At 35.8% G+C, this 23949-nt stretch overlaps 1 protein-coding gene across 1 annotated transcript in view; it reads left to right on the forward strand.

Moving 5' to 3' along the window:
- The window catches only part of LOC150077443 (caprin-1-like), a 174127-nt gene that overhangs the window by 105292 nt on the left and 44886 nt on the right, over positions 1-23949 (forward strand). The window contains exon 8 of the mRNA XM_090386390.1: positions 10163-10767. Within this exon, the coding sequence (XP_090242516.1) occupies positions 10163-10767 (605 nt within the window). The remainder of the gene's footprint in view (positions 1-10162; positions 10768-23949) is intronic.

Below are 23949 nucleotides of genomic sequence, written 5' to 3' on the forward strand. Positions count from 1 at the left end.
TACCAAGTCAAAAAAAAAAAAAAAAAAAAAAACCAAGCTTTTAGGTTAGATTTCCAGTAGACTCCAAGTTTACCTTTGACAATTTAGTACTTCTTAAATGCTCTTGGTGTTTCAGAATGATACACCAAGAGAGGCTTGATCTTCAGGTCTCCACTAGCATTGGCAGCAAAGAGCAGGATCAGCCTGTCCTTCATAGGCTTGTGGCCTGGCAGAGCTTGTTCTTCCTTTGTGATGTAGGTTTTACTGGGCATTTTTTTCCAGAAAAGCCCAGTTTCATCACAGTTGAAGATCTGTTGTGGTAGATATCCTTCATCTTTCATGAGCTTTGGAAATTTATTGGCAAATTTATCAGCACTTGCTGCCTCTCCATGCCTTATGACACTGTGAATGCCAGTCCTCCCCTTAAACTTCTCAAACCACCCCCTGCTTGCCTTAAATTCAGATTCTTCAGAGCTCGTTGGCCCTGGAGTTTTTTTTTCTTTCAGGTCAGCATAGATGTGCTTGGCTTTCAGACATAACTTCTTTGCTGATGGTATCTCCTGCCATTTGCCTTTGGTGGATCCACATTTCTTCAATGATGGGTACTTAATCTGGTCACTCCCTTTGCAACCTCAACATTCTTGATGGTCTCCTTGTTCTTCAAGATGATTCCAATGGCGAATTTGTTGACTCCATATTCACTTGCCAGATCAACTACCCTAGCTCCTTTTTCATGCTTGGCAATGGTGTCTATCTTGGTTTCAATAGTGATTTTCTTGAGTGTTTTCTTGGGCTAACTTACACTGACACTTTTCTTAGGACCCATTTTTTGAATCTTTCCAAATCTTTTTTAAACTCTTTTTCAAAAGAAACTTTTAAAAAACAAATTGGGAACTTTCCTGAAACAAAAGAAAGACATGGTGAATAAAACAGAATGTGTGTTGTGTTTGTATTAACCACTTCCCTGATTATCCCAAGTTAACTCAAGTTAGCATTTTAATGTCATAAATTATTATCCCGAGATATCTCGTGGTCATATACGAATTTGTGTTCTTTCAATACTTACCCGAATGAAGCCGCCGGCACGTAGTAAAGTAGTGCATTCATCGCAAAATGGCTCTTTTGGCCATTCGCCAGTGAATGCGTTTCTTGGAATATTTTTATCTGGGACAAGCGTCAGATGATGCCTGCTGATACCTTGCACATTGTTGTTGCCTGGTGTTCTTTCCTGAGCACTGTGCTGCATGAGGTTGTCTGTCTCGTTTTCAAGAATTACTTATGGATAATGACTGAAGAATATTGCAGTTCTGATCGGGATAATAATTCTAGGAATATACAACATTGAATATCATTGAATACTTCAATTTGTTCCGTAATCAAGCACCATATTACACGGCATAAAAGCAATAAAAATCGTTATTTAAAAAATTAGTATTTTTTTGACATGAAAATTGGGAAAAATAGCAAGGGAAGAGGTTATTTATTTATTTTTTTATGTAAACCCCAAACACGAGAGGTATTAGAACCTATAGTACTTAGTACCGTGCTTGGGTGGAGGTTGAGAAGACGAAAGAAGATATTTCTTGACATTGGACTTGAACTTCGTAGACTGTAATTTTCAGAAAGTACATATGAAGGAAGGTTGTTCCAGAAAACAGCAGTTGAATGAATAAATGAGGAAGATGAAAAGTTGGTTCTGTGAGTTTGAAGTTGGACAGTAAATTGACGTTGGCTGGTGGCGGCACGTGTTCGGACTGTTTTGAAAGAGAGAGCGGGAATTATAGAAGCCAATTCAGAAGAACAGTGCCCATGGAAGTATCTGTAGAAGAGGCATGCAGCAGAAACAGTATGTCTATGAGAGAGCGAGTGGAGAGACTGTTAGAGATGTATCATTAATTAACCTAACTGCCCTCTTCTGAATGGAATCAAGAAGCCTGAGAGAGGTTTTTGGGGCGCCTCCCAGATGTGGGAACAATATTCCATGGCAGGGAGGATTTGCGATTTATACAGAGTGAGCAGCTGTTTGGAAGAAAAGTAACGCCGAGAGCAAAAGAGAAAACCAAGTTTTTTTTAGATGCAGAGGAAGCAATATTTGTAATGTGCTTGTGCCAAGAGAGATTAGAAGTCAGGATAATCCCCAAAAGAGATATATCATTTTGCCTAGAAACCGGAGTGTCACTAAAGATAAGCATAGGAGCAGAAGAATCCTTTTTGTGAGATATAAGACAAGACTGAGTTTTAGAAGGGTTGAAATCAACTAAGTTGTCTTTGCCCCACTGGAGAATTACCTGAAGATCGGCATTTAAGGAATTGGTAGCAGATTTGGTAGCGTGCAGGACAAGATTTCTCAAAATGGAAAGTGGAATGCAATGTGCTATCATCGGCAAAACTATGGATAGGATTTCCAGTCAATGGAAGAAGGTCATTAATATACAAGAGGAAAAGAGTGGGAGAAAGAACTGAACTGAACCTTGGGGGACACAGGCATTAGTGGAGAAGTTAGAAGACAGAGAGCCATCTACCATCACCCTAGTGAGCGATCAGAGAGAAAACCGGATAACCAATTACTAAAAACAGTTGGAAAACCATAAGATGGAAGCTTGTTTAGAAGACCTTTATGCCAAACACGATCAAAAGCCTTTGAGATGTCAAGAGCAACTACTTGTGTTTCACCGAACCTTTCCATTGAATTAGTCCATAAATGGGTAACATAAGCCAGAATATCACCAGTGGATTGACACTGACGGAATCCATACTGACGATCGTTGATCAGGCAGAATGTTTCTAGGTAGTTTCAGAGTTGGCGGTTATTTGATTTCTCCATTACTTTAGAAAGAGTAGAAGTAATTGCAGTGGGATGATAATTGGATGGGAGGAATTTGTCACCCTTTTTAGGAACTGGCTGGATATGAGCAAATTTCTAAGCAGAAGGAAAAACACCTTTGGAATAAGAAAGTTAAAAAAGGCGGCAAAGAATAGGAGTAAGTTCAGGAGCACAGGTTTTGAGAACAAGTGGAGAAATATTATTGGGACCTAGAGCTTTCTTAGCATCAAGATTCATCAAAATCCTTCTGACATCCTTTTGACGGAAGACCACAGGAGGCATTGAATGGAGTGTGTTGGGAATGGTGGGAGGTGTTTTACCAAGATCATTAATACATGAGTCGGAAGAAAAATGGGATGCTAGCAGGTCAGCTTTATCCTTGGCTGAAGTGACAACAGAACCATCTGGTTTGGACAGAGGTGGGAGCAGAGATGGGCAAAAGTTGCGGCCAATAGCTTTGGAAAGAGACCAGAATGCTCGGCTACTATTAGGGCAAGAAGCAAGTTTTCTACTCTTAGCCTGTTCAAACTCTAGTTTGGACTGATTAATAACTGCTTTACAATTGTTGCGAGCTTTGGTGTAGGCAGAAAATGAAACTGAAGAATGAGAAACAAGCCAATTACAATATGCAACATTCTTCTCTTGAACAGCCTTAGCACATTTATTGGAAAACCAAGGTTTAGATAAAGGACAAGATTTTAAAGTGGAGTGTGGGATAAAGGATTCCATTCGTGCAAGAATAATTTCACTGACACAATCTGAGCAAATGTTGACATCAGAACTTTTGAAACAGTAATCCGACCAAGGAAAAGAAGAAAAGAAGTCTCGCAGGTCATCCCATTTTGCATTCTTGTAATGCCAAACAACACGAGGTTGGGAATAGCCATGAGATAAAGGTTCCATTGGAGAAGAAACAATCACCAAGTTGTGATCTGAAGTGCCTAAAGGACCTTTCACTTCGACCATGTACTTAGAAGGGTTGTTTGTGAGAAAAAGATCAAGTGTATTGGCTGTATGATTAGGATTGTCCGGTATTCTTGTAGGTAAATGAACAATCTGTGCAAAGTCATTAGTAATTGCAAAAGCTTCAGCATGTTGACCAGCTGGGTCGGTGTGACTAGAAAACGGAAGCCAGCCTGAGTTGTGAACATTAAAATCACCAAGGAAAGTTACCTCACTGTTAGGAAAGTTGGACTGGAGAAAGTCAAGTTGCAAAGAGAGGAAGTCAAAGAGCTCCAAGTGATTAGTGGAGTTGGGAGAATGGTAGAGACAACAGATGAATTTGACACAATGAGGTAGAGAGATTTTAAGCCAGAGAAGATCAAAGAGAGGAGATTCCAAATTGCCAAGTCTCTGACAGGGAATATCAGAACGGACATATTCACAAGTACCACCTTTGAGGTGAAAGGAATCATACAGCGAATAATTTGGGCATCTGAGATGAGCCGTGGTTGAATCAACCGATAACTGAGATTCTGTTAGAAAAAGTACATGGACATCGTTGTGATTAGAATTGACACCACGTATATTTGTGAAATGGGTTAGGAAGTGTTTGGGGGGGTTTAGATCTTTTCGCAGATAAGCTTGCTCTATTAGTTTGACAATTCATGGTGTATTCAATAGTAAGAAAAAGTAGGTGGGACATGCTGTATGAAGTAATGAAATTTTTGGATATGGCATACACATGGTAAGAATATACCTAGTTCCGTGACATAACGGGGTCTCGACAATGCTCCCCGCATACACACTACTCGGACTCCCTCCAGCCACTATCTGGCAGAGTAGAGGTAGCAAGATTATACCTTAGTTGATCCGGAAGCCTCCTAGAGAGTTAACAATAGGTTCGGCCTGGTGTATTAACTAGAGGCCGGCCTGCGAACACCGTTTTAGAGTTGTTCCCTCAAACCATGAACCTGGATTAAAACCCAGATTCATGGTACGAAAAGTTCATCGTACAGGGTGTTCGCCGTACGAGGTCCCACTGTTAATCAAATTCTTATTTTTCAGTTAAGATTGCAAAACAATAAAAAAATGAACAGTTATAAATCAAGACAATTAATGAGAAGGACTGGCCTAGATAACCGATGATATTTGGTACGATATTTGAAATTGCTAATCTCATGTCATCTTCTGGAAGTCTGGAACGCTTTTTTTTTTTTGTGTGTTTTTATAGCTGTTAATTTTGAGAAACCAACCTCACATAAATATGTAGACCCGAAAGCTACCTTTGTATCGCCATTTTCGATAATCCTGGATACTCATCTTGAAGTGAAAACCAGAATGTTTCCCAAGTAGTCTTAAAGTGCACATAATGCTTGGTAGATGACAGGTCGATAAGATCCTCATTTTGCTCAATGGTTATTTCAGGACATGAAGAAATATCAAAAGCAAAAGGATCACGAATCCAATACAACTTTTTTTCTGGAGATACATAAAATCATTTGGAAAAATTCTTAATTAGCATCGTTAGGTGGGTGGCATGGATATCCCTAAATTATAAAATGTCAATATTATAGCAAAATCAGAAAAGCATGGGAACATTTCAGTATTATTACATTCAAATTCAGTTTTCCAAAGATTAAGCTTCCCTTTGAGAGTTTCTGTTTTATCACTGAGTATTAATATGTGTTCCCTGTCCTTGAACACATAATTTAAATCATTAAATTTTTCAAATATATCACGTGTCTGATTTGTACACAATTGAGCAAGATTCTGATTTTTATCTGATATAATCAATAAAGCTTCATGTTTGAGGTCAAAAAGATGTCACAACACTTTACCACTGGACACCCACCCCACTTTTCTATATGGCGCCTCCGTATCCAGGTGGGAAGGAGCAGCAGTGCATAGCACACGCTTCTTGATTAGACCGGGGTTCGAGCCCATCACCACCAAATACGGAGAATGCAGAAAGGTCAGGGAATGACCACTGCATATCCCGGAGCAATATGACCTTAGTTGCTAATGCTCCTAAAAACCAAATAACCACTTTTCTATATAAAAGAAGCGTTTCATCCCATTTCATTACAAAGCATTGTGAAAAGTCTGCTATTTAAGCTTCTACTATTTCGTAAAGTTGATCACACTATCGCATCTTTTAAAACTTTGCGAAAATCAGTTTGCATTTCATTTGCTACTAATGCTTCCCTATGTACTGTATAGTGCAATGATTCAAAGCTAAATTTGGAGCAATTTCCTTTACTTTGCCTTTTAAACCTTTATTTTATCCTGTTAATGCAGCTGCACCATCTGTACAAATCGAAAAGCAGTTGTTCTACGTTAGATTATTTGTTTTAAAGAAAATATAACATCAAAAATCTTCTAGCCCTTTGTTCTTCTTTCCAAAGCTTTGCAAAATAGAAAATTCTCCAAAATATCTCCCTCATAGCAGAATCTCACATATACAATAAGTTGAGCAAAGTTTTAAGTATTTTTAAATATCTGTGAATTCATCTAACTATATTACAAAAATTGGACTTTCTCAGTCCATTTAATAAACTGAATTTTGAGTTGTCTGCGATAACTGTAATAAGCTGCGAGACTGTCTCTGGATAGAGGAATGTTATTTAATTAAATCGTTGCTCTACTTTTCTCCATTCATAATTGAAATCATTTTTATAGCAGCAGGGAGAACAAGAGATTCAGCAATAGTTTGTGATTTCAAATTTTTTTCTATTAAATATGATACTTGCATCTATGCTCTTAAAGCTTTACAAGGAACTGCCGTATGTTTCTTCATGAAAGATTTCAGACCTTGTATACCGTCAGCATGTATTTTGAAAACGATTCAGTGTTTTTCATTATCTCTGGATGTTTCATATGTAAGTGTCTTTTTCATTTTATAGCTTTTATGCTTTCGTTAGCCAGTTTTTCGTAACATATAATTACGCGCACAGGATGTTGCTCATCATCATCAACCACACTGTAAGTAAAGCTGTACTTCATAAATTCTTCTTGATATTTTCTATTCTTTTTCATTTGGAATATGATGTCTCTCAACCAGAAATTGTTTGTTGCACCACACACTTGAAATAACGTTAGTGTCCAAATTTTCACATGATGCATTTCTTATCCTTTCAGCTTCTGAAGTATTTGTAGCAACATTATTGTCGTCACTCCTCGGCTGTTTTGTTCTGATTACTCAATTGTCCATGGTAAAATATATAAAAAAATTTTTTTCTTCTTAAAAACAATTATAATATAAAAAGTAGCAGAAGAATGAAAAACATCCAAATTGATGTGAAAGCACCGAATTACAAAACAGAATAAAGCGTGCATGCAACGGACTTGCTGTTTACTGCCACTGCATATTCGCACCTCTGGCCTTTAGGCAATTTCCGAAATTTTTGCTGTAGGAAGCAAGAATTAAGAGCTAAAGGGATTACATTTCAGCAATTCAGTTGTACTGAGAAGTATTAATACATACTGAGAAGTCACACTAAGCTGCTTTTTGTGCATCCATAGCCAGTGAGAAAATTAAGACGTACAGTCAGTCCTCGTATAGCACGATAGTTGTGTTCCTAGAAACCCTCGTGCAATATAAACAACAGGCCCTATGGGAAAAATAGGGTTAGGTGCTGACCACCCAAGATTGAACGCACATTTGTAACCAAAATATTACCAAACACAATAAACAATCGTAATAAAATACGTAAGTATTTTATTACGACTATTACATAATAAAATATTGCTAATGCTTTTACTTCTATCCTAAGCAAACTTGTTTTTTGTTCGATTTTCTATCCAAACAGATGACAGCCGTTCCATCTCTTCCAATTCTTTGTGTCTTAATCTAATGGATTTTAATTACACTTGAGTTGTTCCTGCTATGAAAGTTGTTTTTATTTTCTGTGCATTCTTTGTAATTCTTGGCGTTGCCTCATTTAGGTCTGTAGCACGTGCAATATCACATGGTCTTTCATTTCGCTCAAAACATTTCACAATTTCATATTTTTTCTCTATCAACAGAGATGGACTGGCCATAAGCCTTACCAGGGAAACCCCGGTGGGCCGGGGGCCGGTGTGATTTTGGCCATAAACACTAGTATGAGGCCACTACAAATTTTTCCGGGTAAGAAGTTTTCACCCAGTCTGCCTCTGTTTATCGATATTGCTTTTCTTTTTCTCTCTGAATCTGCAGTGTCTTCACCAGGACGCTTCCTTTTCACACCTTTTAAGTATTTTACTCATTTTTAGGGAATAAAGCACAATTACAAAACGAGGAGGCACGCTTGATACACATAAACAAAGCTGTGTGCGTGTAGCAACTGAATAAACAACACCGTAAAGGCAGAGATACACTATTAACACCTCACATTTTACTAAAGCACATTTCTAGGGGTTACTACCATAAAACAATAAAAACAATTTCTGCTAGTGGAATCTGTTATAAACTGGTAGTAAACTCGATCTAATTGCATTTGCGATTATACCGATAGCTGGAATTGTGTTGGTTTTTACGTTATTATGGTGAAATGTGTTTCCCCTTCACTGATATAAAACACACAAATACATTTTCAGAATCTTCTCTTCATTCCTATTGTGTTGCGTTCAGTTGGGGTGATTCCGCATTCGACTGCCATTTCTTGTAAACACAAAGGCAAATCGTGCATAAGCGAATTCGTTTCGTGTTATATTAAGATATCGGTCCCCTGTTTATAAATTGTATATGATTGAATTCGTGTAGTGTAAGCACTTGTTATACAAGGACTTGACTGTATTACCTACAAGGACAATAAGTAAGAAAGCTACCTGCATCACACATGAAACCACTCTAAAAATAGAGTGGCAATAGGGTTCATTCATATCTCAGACTTCATTTGAGTAGTAAGGTCTCTGCATCTACAGTATTGAAAAAGTAATTTTAACAACAGTTTTTTTTAGGTTTTATGTACACAATAACTAATTTTATTTAAAAATTGCTGCGATCCCTTTAATTTATCCAGCGATGCCTTTGGGGGTCATGCCCCACAGTTTGCACACCACTGTTCTATTGCATTGACTGCCTCTTAGTTTCTGAGTCATTGTGGAACAGCCAGCTTTCATCAAGTGTTTAAAATACATTCTCCTTTGATCTTCATTCAAAATTTTTGGCACCAAAAATGGCACACTTTTCTCATGCCTAAATTTTCAGTTAATATTTATCTGTTTTTTTTTTTTTTTTTTTGTTCATATTGAGTTCAACCCAGTACATATTTTCATCAGTTTTCATGGATACCATATGGCTCAGTCATTCATAGACTTCCACATTCTCTCTTCCTTCTAAAAATCTTTTTTGCCATTTAAAGACATGAGCTCTTGACATAGTATCTTCCCAATAAACTTGATATAACTTATAACTCAGTTGGTGTTTCCTGTAGTTTTGTTAAAAATTTGAGGTTGATTCACTGTTCATTTCTTTTGTCTGTCATTTTTCAGGTAAGTGTAGAAACATAAGGAAATGGAAACCTGTCACTGCAAAGTGATTGAGCATGTTGGAATATGACTTGAACGACAACTAGAGAACTATGCTTTTGTTTCACAGGTGGCACTTGGTGTATAGTGGCTATGCATGCAGTTTTGTTATTTAATAGCTACACCTTGCATGTAAGTGCTGGAAATGTAACAGACATGTAGAGAAACTACACTTGAATAATTCAAAACTTAAATTTGGAATGAGAACATAACTCATTAATATTAAATCAGTGAATATCAAATGTTTATTGTACTTTTAGTTAACTCTCAGAGCATACAGAGGGAAACTGCTGCATGCCAGCTTTCTCTTCAAACATGTAGTAATGTCTTGTGTGTTTTTTCGATTTTAAAATCATGTCTGTTATTACTATGAGAACCCTCTGAGGTCAGGGATAGTGTACATGTTGAATTCTGTAATACACTGGCCACACTAACTAAATACTATAATTCTTTTAATTTGAATTATGCCCAATAAAATAAACGGATAACTGTACAATTAAAATGACTAATATTTATGTAATAACTCAAATGTACCCACTTAAAAACCTGAATAACATGTATGAAAATCACAATACTACAGTAGCTTCCATCAATTAAATTATTGCTTTATCTCAGCTGAAATCTACACCAACGGCATCTTAAATAGTATGTACGGAATTTAACTTATTTAATTCTTATTTAACAAGTTAAAGATGCCCGAACCAAAATGCTGCTCAATCCACAATTAGGTGACTGCAAGAATTTGAAAGAATGGTCATAGATAAAATTGTGAATTTTTTCTTTTTCAGATTATTCTCAGCTTAAAATTTTAAAATTTGGATACATTTTCAATAAATTTATTGATGAATTAATAACATATATTGAAGTGTATTTTCAAGTTAGCTGATGTTATAAATTTATTATTAGCTCCACATATGGATCCAGCTGTTGTTGTTGCCCACCCGATGACTCCAGCTCCTGGCGTTGCCTATCAGTCTACTCAGTACAACATACAGGTTCCTCTGCTGCAAGAACTACAGCCAGTCCCAGAAGTTAGTAACAAACAGGAAGAAAACTCTTGTGCTGTTGCAGTTCCATCTACTACTGTAACATCAGAAGTATCACCAGTAGTAGTAGTAGTCTCCAGCCATCAACAGTTGTCTCCTGTTCCTCTTAATGAAGTTCCTGCCGTGTTTACTCATAGTGCAATTCAGGAATTTGATCCTAACCAGCCTATTCCAACACAAACATTTACTAATCAGAACTTTGCCATGATGCAAAATATAATTCCTGCTGCAGTTGTACCTCCTGCATACATCCCAGTTACTGTTCCTTGTGGTCCTCTTTCCTCCCATGTTTCACCAATGGCAGTTATGTCTCATATTACCACAGCATCTTCATCTCCTCCAACAGCACTTCCTCTTCACTTAGCACATTGTCCAATTCCTGTAACAACTGCAGCAGTATCTATTACACAATCAACTCCAGATATTGAAGAAATGAAAAATGGATATACTGATCCAAGTTTTCCGGTAAATTTTTGACAAAGATAAATTATGTTAACTCACTACAGGGTCTTCACCAAAAAATATACAATAGTTTTAAATGAGTATATCTTCCTAAGTAAATGAGTTAATAACAGTAGACCTAATAATGTCATTTGCAGAAATAACAGGAATAGTGCAGTCATAAATAAAGTATTATGCAGGTGGTATTTGAACAAATGCAGTATTCACAAAAAATCCATAACTAGAAATAGTCTTGGTAGACAGATGATACATAAATTACTGAATAAACCTGAATTAGCAGGTGGTGCATGCAGCAGAATGGGAATGGTTAGTAGTAGGAAGAAGTCAGTGCATAATGTTAAATAAATGTGTACACCAAGAATTTCTTTGACATCTAAGAAAATTATTGCAATTTTTATCTTCATACATATAATACATTTAGAATTTCCTTCACTAAGTGCTATTCACTCTATTGTGAAATTGCTTTTCAGAAAGATTTAGGTGTAGTTGGCCCTAGCCACCATTTTCACTGAACCTTAATCCCTGTGATAAATTGATTACTTTGTTGATAATTTCTGAATGCCTATGTCAACTGCAGCATCTCACATACCATTCAATGGTTAACCTACCAGCTGCCACATTGGCATATGCTATATGTCAAAGCGACTTAAATCAAAATAAAAGTATTTATTACAGCATTGTGAATGAGAGTTGTAGTTTTTCCTTCATTATTGGTTTGGTTTTTGATCTCTATCATTAATTGGCTTGTTATTGAAGAAGTTTGTCTAAGACTGTTCTTGCATATAGTTATAAAGTGTTCAAAAATAAGAATATAAAATTAGCAGCATCTCTCCCTCCAGTTATTGAGCATGCTGGATTCAAGTCTGCTGTTAGAGGATGCTACCATCCTCTAACAGCAGACCTCTTACTTGCTTCATATGTTGTTTACACATTGTTAGTATCCAATTATTGAAGCATTTGGATTTTTTCAATCTCTCTTTTGTTTGTTGACTTTAGCTTAACTCCCAAATGCAGGCATTACAAAAATATGTGTAAACTGCATCAGAGAGAATTTTTTTTTTTTTTTTATACTAATTGAAAATATATGTTTTCAATATAAAAAAAAAATGGATTTTTCAGTTGTCTATAATAGATCGGAAAAATTAAAAAAAAAGGAATAACTTTGAATTATTTCTTGCTGATTTTTAAGATTTGAAGTGAGATTACTTTTTTCAAAGGCCTCCGTAGCCGAGTGGGCAGGAGCGAGAGTGCAGTAGCACACGCTCTTTGAGTAGACCGGGGTTCAAGCCCCTGACTGCTGAATACGGTCGATCTGCCAACCCGCACTGGACCAGCGTGGCAGATTATGGTCCATTCCCCTCAGCATGAATTGTTGAGGAGGCTTCCATCCTGCAGTGGGTTGATAACGGCTGCACTTTACTTTTTTTTTTTTTTTTTTTACTTTTTTCAGAATATACCTCTGTGGATTAAGAATAGTTGGTTGTAATTAGTTGGGGCTAATGATGAAAATCCTAACTGCCCTTAAAAGAAATTTTTGAAGGCATATCTGCAGTGCTTGAGAACTTTATTTATAGGAAACAACACAGCCATACATTTAAAATACTATTATATATAAAAAAATAAAAAATTGTAAAATTCCGTGGTTCCCCCCCCCCTCCCTCAGTCAGATGTATAGCATTATGTGCTTAATACACAAGAAAAATATATTTAAAACTTGTATTTTGTGAAGACCCTGTAACCTGAATTTATGTTCATGAAGTCTGTATAGTGTTTCTTAATCTAAATAAAAATGAGCTAAATTAAAGCTTAAAGAATGCAGCTTAGTATAAAAGTTTAGAAATAGATTATCATTATCACTTCATCCAGATTTGTTATACCTCTATGCAGTATGTGTTTTCTGTCAAATCTGTAGCTCTGACCAGAGCAGATCCTCTTTCCCCAATGCTTGTTTGACATCGTCCACTTGATCTGCCTTTAGGCTTATTACTGCTTGATTTGCACACAAAGCTTGTCTGTTTAACTGATATGCATCTTCCTATTCTTTCTACATACCCATATTATCTGAAGTTTGCTTCACTTACCATTGATTTTATATTAGTTACTCAGAGTTTCTCTTATTACCTCATTTGTAGTGTAATCTTGGTATTGTTTCCATGTGTTTGTTCCTTTTAATTTTTATCTATCTCTCAGCTCCGTAAGTTAAAATGGACTTAAAAAAGTAATGTTAATTTTGTTACTCCACAACCCACATGTTATATGTGGATAATAACATTGTGCTGTTAAGTAATAGCTTGCAAGACTTCTCAAGAATACCTGTATAAATTAGTTATAGGTTGACAGTTTGATAGTAGATAATTCGACATGGAAATTAGTTTCGTGTAAACAAAAGGTTGGAAAGTTTTGAGAGGCAGTGAATATTTAGTGTAAACCAATAAAAATTAGAAGAAAAAGTGGAAACAGTCATTAATGAAGATGGAAGCTAAGAAATGGGTATAAATAATAAAATAAGTGAAGCTGTTTTAAAAAATTCATTTACAGAAAAAGAAAAGTTACTTGAAAAGCAGAATTGGTTATTTATAATCATTGTTTATTGTCTGTTTTGACACATGGAGCTGAGCTGAATAAAGATTAGGGGAGTTGATCAAAAATTGGAATTTTTAGAAATAAGAGTTTCAGAAAAAAGTAAATGGAACTAGCAGATGGACACAATAACAACAAACAACAATAAGAAAGGGGGGTGAGTGGTAATAGATTCTCAAAGGTAAACTTAAGATGGTACTGGCATTTAGAAAAAAAGAAATGGGAGAACAGAGATTAGCTAAGTGGATATTTGAAGCAAATTTGAATGATAATTGCCTAAACATTGGTGGACTGATTTATGTCAAACTCACATTAGAGAAAAATTAAATAATTATGGCTAGGTCGAAAATTCTACCACTAAATAGCATAGTATGAAAGAAAATGTCGAATGGAAGGTTGATAGTCCAGGAACGATTTGTATACTGTGATAATGATCTTTCCTCCATAACTGCTTAGTTGTCATGTTACATTGCCATTTATGCAGAGGCCTGGATTTAACTCCTCTCAATGATTGTAGGAATTTCTAAAGTCCTTTGCGTTTGAGGCAAATCTCTGAGTTATTCCAAGTTTATCAGCCTGCACAGCATGCAAATCGTCCCGTGAACATGTTTCTGCAGAAAACTACGCAATATGGCTTTAAAATAATCTTGAATTATAATAATCTGCACACCCTCAGTATGTAACGGATTTGAATGATGATAATGAAATATTTAATTTAGGTGTAGGCTTAAAACCACATTCTATATTTTTCAGTTTTAAAAAGCGAATAATATTTAAATTTTCTGTAATTGTATGTTTATAATATTTATTAACATATTGTGAAAATTGAGGTTGATTAAAAACATGAGCAGTATCTGCACAAACAGTATTTGAGATTTAAAAAAAAAAAAATTATACAGTAAACTAAAAAATGTAGCATCCTTAAGGATTGAGAGGTGCTGGATTAAAATTTTCTGAATTTTAGGAATATATACCTAGTACACATCTAAATTAATATAAAATGCTAAAAGTGAACTTAATCACATCTCTAAAACATTTTATAATGGCTGAAAGGGTAGTGCTAGTAGTGACAGATGTGAATAATAGTTCAGTGTTTTAAATGTGGACAAACAACAAACAGTAATGTACTGAATTATCAATTTTCAATGTATGCCTAGTAGAGTATCAGACAGTGTATCAATGGTTGTGCTTTAGAGAAAAAATACTTTAGAATTGGTAAAAAATTGTGGTCTCTATCAGTCTACATACATAACTAGTTATGCAGCTGATAAGCTGCATGACTGTTTATAATGATGGCAGAAACCTTGGTTGTGCAGAATATTAAGTATATCATTTGTACACATCAGTAAGTCTGTATTTATGGAAGTAATTAACTATAGATTTAAACAAACATGCATTTTTACAGCTATACCCACTCTAGGCATTTTGTATTTATCCATAGATAAATGTAGCTAAAGCTACATGGCCTCAGAGAATTATAAGATGTTTTCAGGATTATCTTGTCCTTTCATCTGCTTTTGTAGCCAGAAGGATTTAAAGTGCATTGAGTATGCAGTGGTCTTAATTTTCAAAGCAGCACAAATCTGCTACAAAATTGACCATTTTTTTTTTTTTTTTTTAAATGCACTGCTGTGACAGCCTATTTCAGGACTAACTGGTCCATCATCAGATAGCATTGTTGCTAGGTGGTATCCAGTGACAGTACTCAGATAAAACAAATAACTTTAATTATATTAGAATTCAGTTTTTAAAACTGATTTCGTATACAATATGGCAGCTCACATTGAACAACTTTATAAATTTTTGGACTGCACATTGTTACTAGAGACCACTTGCTATCTAATGGGGAACCTGTTTCAGGACTAGCTGGTACCCCATCAGATAGTAAGTAATTTTACACGTATGGTCAATTCAACTTTGGTGAGGCTTAAGACCATTGCATTATATATCTATGTAGTTTTAATCTTACTGGTAGAAGTTACAGATTAAAGGACAAGATAATCATGCAAGCACCTGAGAGAGAGAGAAATCCTTTTTTTTTCCCTTCTCTCTCATGGATTCCTATACGATTGCTGACTACTGGTTTAATTAGTAAACCTGTGGGAGAATAGAACTTAAAACAGGCCTGTATTTTATGTATTGTTTTGTGGTAGCATGAAAAAATATGCAAAACTGAATAATGCAATATGATTTGTACCTAACATTAGGATCAGAAATATTCTAACACAAATATATTTTAATTGCAGATTATAAAAATTGAAGTTTGAACAAAAATTAAATAATTATGTTTTAATTATGTTGAACTTAAAAGAAAAGAGTTCAGTTTTAGACCACTCAGAGGTTCTTGTTTGTTGCCACAACAGCTGATATGGGCAAGATGTATCAAGGGTAGTGATACTTCAAATAAACATTTTCCTAGTAAATAGTAGCAATAGCTTAATTTTCAGTACTTACCTTAATATAATCTGCAGTTGGGCTTAGAGTGAATAAGGTCAAAATTGGATTTAATGTGAATGAGCTTAAATTTTTTGAACGGAGTTAAAATATGCTCAAGGAAATAGAAGTGCACGTCTTCATCCTTGGTTGTCATGAATTAAAGTTGAAAAGAATTGGAACTATGAGAGTATAATCAAGAGACCAATAGCTGTAACGATAGGCTTTCGTTATTAACGTCTTCAGTTGGTAATAGTTGGTAACATGTATTTAAAAGAACTAAGTTCCCGTGATGCTCTTTGATGCACGTGAGAATCTCGGGTGCGTGAGATTCCAGACCGGGGAGAGGTTGTAGAGTAATTTTGCATTTAATACGTTTAATTTAGATTGATGCCGAAACCATTCTATGATAAGGGCTTCATACTGATAAATTCTGAAACTAGACTGTAATTTAATAATGGGGATTGCTGAATCTACTAAAGGCGTGTGGTTATGGGATTGTACATGTATAGTCAGTTCTGTATTTGCTTGTCCAGTTCTAAAGCTAGTATAATGATAGTATGCTCGTGTATTTGACATTTTTGTAGAGCCGTATTTTGAAGTAGTGCTTCCGACATAGCATGAATTACATTTTGGCTGGCATTTTATTAAGTATACTAGGTTGTTCAAATCACAGATTTGGTATTTATAAGTTTCTTTATAAGAATTAAACATGGATTCTAGTATATTGTATGTTGATAATATGAGTGTAATGTCGGTATTTGCAAATATTCGACGAAACTGTCTAGCAAGGTCACTGTGATAAAGAACTACGCGTAAATTGTTGTGTGTGTTATGTTTGGTTGGATTATTAATATTATTTTGGACATTGGAAATAGTTTTTTGAATTACCTGTAAAGGGTATTTCCTGGATATAAATTTTTCTGTAAGATATTGAAGTCTGTTGGATAAGTTGTTTTGTGTTGAACTGAATTTGATGGCATTATATATTTGATTGTACAGGACAGCTTTTTTTTTGTGCTAAAAGGGTGGTGTGACTCAATGTAAGTATTTTCCGGTGTGGGTGTTTTTTCTGAAAATTCTAGTTCTGAGTTGAGTATCGGTTTTATATATGGTAAGGTTAAGAAAATTTAATTGTCCATTTTCTTCTAATTCAAGAGTGAACTTTAATCTATTTTGAAAGGAATTGAATTTAGTAAAAAGGTTATCAATTATAGTTAAGCTATTGCTACTATTTATTAAGTCAATTAAATCGGTACCCTAAGGAATCCTACAATTTATTCAATTGTCACATTTTCCTAGTTAATATTAGGGAAAAAAGATTAAATAACTTTAAAAGGGTGTATTAGGATGTATTCTTAACTATATATACAGTAATATCAGGAGTATCATCAGTGAAATGAATGAATTCAAACCCCTGATTAGAAAAATTACCACTGAAATAATAGCCCGATGGAAACATGTCACCCAGAAATAAGGGATGCTGAGTTTCATAGATGAAATAGAAGGGATGGAAGAGTTATGCTTTTAAATGAAGTGTGAGCATGGCTGAAGTTTTTTCCTCAGATTGAGAACTTATGCATGCCACTGTATAACTTTGTGGTGTGAAGTAATTGAATGCAAAGGCAAAATAAGAATGGGGCATGCCACTGACCCAGAAGATTGCAAAGAGTGACAATGCATCCATATGCAGATGGAATGAGCAAGCAAGTGTGAAAGTCTTATGGGCAATTTCAATTTGTCCCTTACGGATTGAAAGTTTGGGGAACTCGCCATTGGGAACAATTTTTAAATAAACTAGATGATTATTATTTGCATAAACATGTTAAAGAAAATATTAGAATATTCTGGACTTAATCGTTGCCCATGATCTGGGCAATATCATTGGGTTCACAGTACAGGAAATGATTGTGTAGTCCTTAGTTGGAAGGTGAAGAAAGGGGTTACATTATTAAAGGCATGGGGGTTTAATTTCAGGAAAGGGGATGACAGATCAAGATAGTACGTGACTTCTGTTGCAGGGCTGATAGCAGAGGGAAGGTTAATATGTTAAAATTGTGGAATACCTTTAAAGCAGTAGTCAGAGAAGCCATGGATACTTTTATATACTATTAAGAGAAGGATGCCAAAATGAATGAATGCAGAATTGGCCGGTCTAATAGAGCAGAAAAAGATTGCATGAGAGTTAGAATGAAGAAAAAAACTGAAGCCTGTTAGAATACAATTTGATCTGTAGTAGTACCACCGAAAAGGTGAACTTTGCAAAGGCTGAGTATGCAAAATTACTGTCTAAAATAGAAAATAGCAGGGATAAGGAATTTTTCATGTATGTGAGTAGAAGAAGAATCAGATAGACCATTATGCAATGATCCCATCTGATTTATTTTGGAAAAGTCTTAGATAACCTAGCCAATGTTTTTGGTGAATTGAACAGGTACTTCACAATCTTTACTGATGAAAGACCCTTTGTCGTTAAGAGTAGCTGTGTGAGTGAGGCTGAACAGTATGTAATTTGCAATATTGAATAGATTGTTTATTGGAAAAACTTCTGAGTCTAAAGGCAAGTAATGCAACTATTCAACATGGTTATTATAATTTGAAAAGACAACTCAGATTTCAATGTCTTTAAACACCTGCTTGATCCTCTGCACCAACTGGCTGTGGTATGGAATGGAAATTGTTTGAGGCACTTGTATTTGGCAGAAACATGGGGTTTCTGTAATTTATTTCTTCAATGACTTGATTTATTAACTGCATAGGGTGGTTTATTTTTAAACGCTTTTTGTAAAACTTGCGGTAGTTCGCACATCTTTAGATCTGAATTTCAAGCAGTTGCTCTTGACATTTCAAAGGCTTTTGATCGTGTTTTGGCATAAAGGTGGTCTAAATAAGCTTCCATCTTATGGTTTGCCAACTGTTTTTTGTGATTGAGCATCCAGTTTCTCTCTGACTGTTCACTGTGGGTGATGATAGACTGCTGTCTTCTAACTACTCCACTAATGCTGGAATTCTCAATGGTTGTTCTTTCTCTCAATCTTTTCCACTTGTACATTAATGATGTTCATCCATTTACTGGAAATCCTATCCATAGTTTTGCTGATGATAGCACTTTTCATTCCACCTTCCAGTTTGAGAAACATTGCCCTGCACAAACAGATTCAACTTCTCTAATATCCACTACCAATTCCTTAAATGCTGATCTCCAGGTAATTTTCCTGTGGTACAAAGATCTCAGTTAATTTCAATCCTTATTAAATCTTACAAAAAGGAATCTTCTGCTCCTATGCTTATCTTCAAAGACATCCAGATTTCTGGACAAGATCACATATCTCTGTTAGGGATTACCCTGACTTCTGATCTCTCTTGGCACATCACAAATATTGCTTCCTCTACATCTAAAAAACTTGGTTCTCCTCTTTTGCTCTCAGCATTACTTTTCTTCTAAACAGCTAGTCACTACAAATTTCAAATCTGGCCTACCATGGAATGATGTACCCACAGGTGGGTTAATTAATGACTCATATCTTATAGTTTATCCACTCTGTATCTCATAGATGTTCTGTTTCTGCTGCATGCCTTTTCTATAGATACTTCTATGGGCACTGCTCTCCTGAATTGGCTTCTATAATTCTTCCTCTCTCTTCAAAACCAGTCCAAACATGTGCCACAACTAGTCAGCATCCTTTTACCATCCACTTCAAACTCACAGGACCAACTTTTCTTTTTCCTCATTTATTCCTTTAACTTCTGTTTATTGGAACAACCTCCCTTCACATGTATCTTCTTATATGTAAAAGAATATTTTGCTTTCTGCAAGATGGGGTTTACTGTTATTTCATCATACTACAACAGTGATTGACAGGCATCTCAAAGAAAATTTTTCGAACTCTTAAGTGTTTAGAGTCTTTAAATTTTTCTATATACAAAAGAATATTTATAGTGCTTTTAATCTTTATAATTCTACATATCTCAAGGCAATGATTTTTTTCAAAAATTTCTTCAGCTATTAGAAGTGTTAGTAATGGCAGTAATAGAAAAGAGAAAGATCGTATCCAAAAGGCTAAGAAGAAAAGAAGAGATCTTGAGTATGAAGCAGCACTTAAAAATCCTGATATCAAAGAAAACAAAAAGCAATTATTGAAAAATATGAAAATAATAAGTTAAAGGCTTCACAGTTAAGAAAGGAAAGATACGAAAAACAAAAGACTAGTTTTATATCACAAGCCTATGTAAGGAAGAAATTTTTGGTTTGTGAACACGTCATAGGTGACAGAACTGGATCGAAAGCATATGTTCCACAGATTCATACTTATTCAAATGAAGGGGATTATAACTTCATTCTGTGAAATTGGCTTTTAGTATGACAATAAACAAAAGTCAAGGTCATTATCTAAAGTTGGTGTTGACTTCACATCGCAATTGAAGGCCGCTGAAAATCTTTGTATTAACAGAAAATGAATCAAAAATGCTGAAGAATGAGGTGGGAGGGGTTTGCCCCAATAAAAAAAATAAAATATAAAAACGTATAATTCAGGTTTGTATGACACAGGGCAGAAGGGAGCGAAGCAACCTTCTGACTTGTTTCCTGAAAATTACAGTTTACAGAAATTCAAGTCTGATATCAACAAGTACCTTCTTTCATCTTCTCAACTGCAGTGTGAAAAGGGCGGTACATAACCAGGTTTATAATGCTGTTATTCAACAATTAAACAGTAACCGAATTCAATTAACTCTTTTACTGTGTTAAATTGTTGCTGAAACTACAACACATATTGCATTTTGCAAGTTATTACTCCTTTGACCATATGCAAAAAAACATAAATAATTAACAAATCAATAAAATAACTGAAATGAAATTGAACTAAATAAAGCCTACTTTCACAGCACAAAGCACCTCAAGAATTTTGCAAGGTTGGCACAATGCTGCAGCATGTGTTATGCAAGGAGACTGTGAAAGTACATTCTGCTAACAGATCCAGAACCTCAAAAAAGTAATGAATTGGAATAATGGAAGATTGAAAGATAAAAGATCACAATCATGATTTCTTCAGAACACACACCTGTAGAAATCCTAAAGGTCATGTTTCAGTAGTGAACTGAGCTAGCTGTTGTTATTTGGTTTTTAGGAGCATTAGCAACTAAGGCCATATTGCTCCGGGGATATGCAGTGATCATTCCCTGACCTTTCCGCATCCTCCGTATTTGGTGGCTCACGGGCTCGAACGCTGGTCTAATCAAGAAGCATGTGCTGTGCACTGCTGCTCCTGCCCACCTGGCTACGGAGGCGCCAGTAGTGAACTGAAAAGCAACAAAGTGTTCACTGGTGACCCTATACATCCTGTAAACAAAAATGAACTGAGAAAAACATGAGCTTAAATACAGTAAGCCCTCTTTACTCTAATATACGAAAACTAAAATAGAAGATTAAAATTTTCATCAAAAAAAATAACCAATTAGATGTAAATATGCAAAATAAAAGTACCAAATCGAACTACTGCAGTGTGTGATATGTGCTCTTGTTTCAGCGGTAATGGTGACTGTTTTCGGAGAAATGGAAAATATATTGTTCAAAAAGGATAGGTAGAATAGGACTTGGTTATGTCTGCCAGGAGCAAAATTTGATGACGTAGACCAGTTTATCTTTTAAAGGAACAAAAGGTGATAGTGTTGTTCACGTTGACACTAATGACATTAAGAGTAGGAGATCTGAGAATTTAATTAACAAGTTAGGATTAAATTTAAAAGTATCTGCAATCCTGCCCAGACACGATAGAAGAGAAATACATGTTGACAGTCTTGTGGATCCATTTGGCCCTGGAGACATTGCAAGGCTTGTGGGGAGAATTTTTCTCAATGGTCAATGCTTGTTAACAGGAGAGACTGTTTTTATAGGAGATATACTTAAATATAATGAGTGCAAGAATATTTGCTGATGCTATTGCAACAGTGCTAGGTGGGTTGGGGAAATACACAGTCTAATACATTAGCTAGAGTTGCAGAGAGAGGTGAAAGTGATTCTTGCACTGCTTCTATTGGAACATGTAAAAAGACTGAAAACCAAGATGTCAGGCATTTCCAAGGCCTGCTGTGGGTCATTATGAAACAAAGAAATACATGGGCTGTGTTAGGGTTCTTACTCTTAAATATCCTAACACAGCCCATGTATTTCTTTGTTTCATAGTGACTTTCAGGTGCATATACACTAATGCTAGGAACATAAATAAATTTGATCAATTTAAAGTGATGGTTAAGTCATCAAATGCAGGCATTGTGGGGATATCAGAGATGTTTCATTCAGAATATATGCAATGCAAAATGTGGGGGTACAGTGTCTACAGACAAGGCAGGGAGGGTTATGCTCTTAGTTAAAAAGAGCACAAAATCTAAGGCAGTGCATCCAGTTGGCATGGGGGGGCCAGTGCATTGTTGGTTCAGTTTGGTGTGACATAAGCACTTGGAAAACAAAAATGAGAGTGGGAGTGTGTTATAGGCTAAATGACTGTGATAAGTACAACAAACAACTGTACAGAGAAATAGTGATCTAGTAAATCAGGATTTCATATAATGGGGGATTTTAACTTTCCAGATATTGACTAGCACATGTGGGCTGGTCACTCCCTACTAGCAAGATTTTTGTAGATTTATTGGATGACTGTTTTCTACAGCAGCATGTTAGACAACAAGAACGATCTGAGTATCAGCAGTGATTCTTCATTTGATAAGAATCTGCAGATAAAAGAACCACTAGGTGGCAGTGATCAGTGTATTAATGTAGGATTTGCTTAAATATGCAACTACTATCAGGATAAAGTGAAGGGAGCTTGCTTTTGTAAAGGAGACTAATAGTCTCAGACAGTCTAAGTTCTATACAATGGAACCATCATGTTAGCAACAGCAAATTCTAAATGGGGTACATTCAGAGAAGTAATTAGAAGCTACTAGGCTTTTCAGACCAACTAATAAATACCATATCAGGCTTAAACCTAAATGGATGTCAGATGAACTGATGAGACTTGTAACAGAAAAAAATAAAATAAATAAGGGAGGCATATAAATTATATAAACTAGTCTGCAATCAAGTCACAAAGGAGGTTAGGCAAACTAAAGCAGATAATGAGAAGTTTCTGGCAAAGAATGTTGTGAAAAGCACCAAAGACTTTATTTCAACAGTAGAAGGAAGGGGTTGAATCATATTCCTGTGGACTGGTGATGTCTAAATAAAACACCAATTTACAAAAGGGGGCCAGAGGGTGACAAGAATAATTACAGACCTGTTAGCTTAACTCCTGTTCCAGGCAAAATAATTAGAATTAGTAGGGGCATATGATGCAAGCAAGTGAGCTTGCATAGCATCAACCAAAAAAACTTCCAATTTCACCCATCTTTTCACTCCAAATGTGTCTAGTTCAGCTTTGAATTTATTTAAGCTGTCAACTTCCATAACAACAGATTGAAGTTCGTTCCAGCAATCAGCCACCCGCTGGCTAAAGGCGAATTTCCACACATCTATTCTACAACTGTCTTTCATCAATTTGAATTTATGCCTCCTCACATGTGGAATCTGAGCAAGAGGAAGAACCCCATCAGTATTGAGCTTGCTCAAACCATTTAAGGCATTATACACCTCAATCAGATCACCTCGCAAGTGCCTAGTCTCCAGATGCTGCAATTTGCAGAACTTAAACCTTTCTTGATAGCAATAACCTTTTGTTCCACTCTCGCTAATCTCATTGCCCTTTTCTGTACTCGTTCTAGTAGCTCTACATCTTTCCTAAAATGAGGCCTCCAGACCTGTATGCGGTACTCAAGGTGTGGCCTAACTACTGCCTTATACAAGGGATAAACACCTCATTATCCCTGCTAGCAAAATTCTTATATATCATTGACAAGACTCCATGAGCTACTCTTGCAGCCTATCTGCACTGCTCAGAAAACTTCATATCTGACTGCACAATTCCCCCCCCCCCCGGTCTATTTAATTCTCCAATACCCTATGTGTAGTACGGCCCAATTGGTATGTTTTCCTGGGGCTACTGCTACCCATATGCAGTACTTTGCATTTGTCAATGTTAAACTTCAGTTGCCACCTATCAACTCATCTGCTCAACTTTTCTAGATCCTGTTACAGTAGTGTACCACCCTTACTGTCACTAACAACCCTACCAACCTTTG

This window comes from Mastigoproctus giganteus, chromosome 12, assembly GCF_048544385.1.
Source record: "Mastigoproctus giganteus isolate SK-2022 chromosome 12, ASM4854438v1, whole genome shotgun sequence".
NCBI lineage: Eukaryota > Metazoa > Arthropoda > Arachnida > Uropygi > Thelyphonidae > Mastigoproctus > Mastigoproctus giganteus.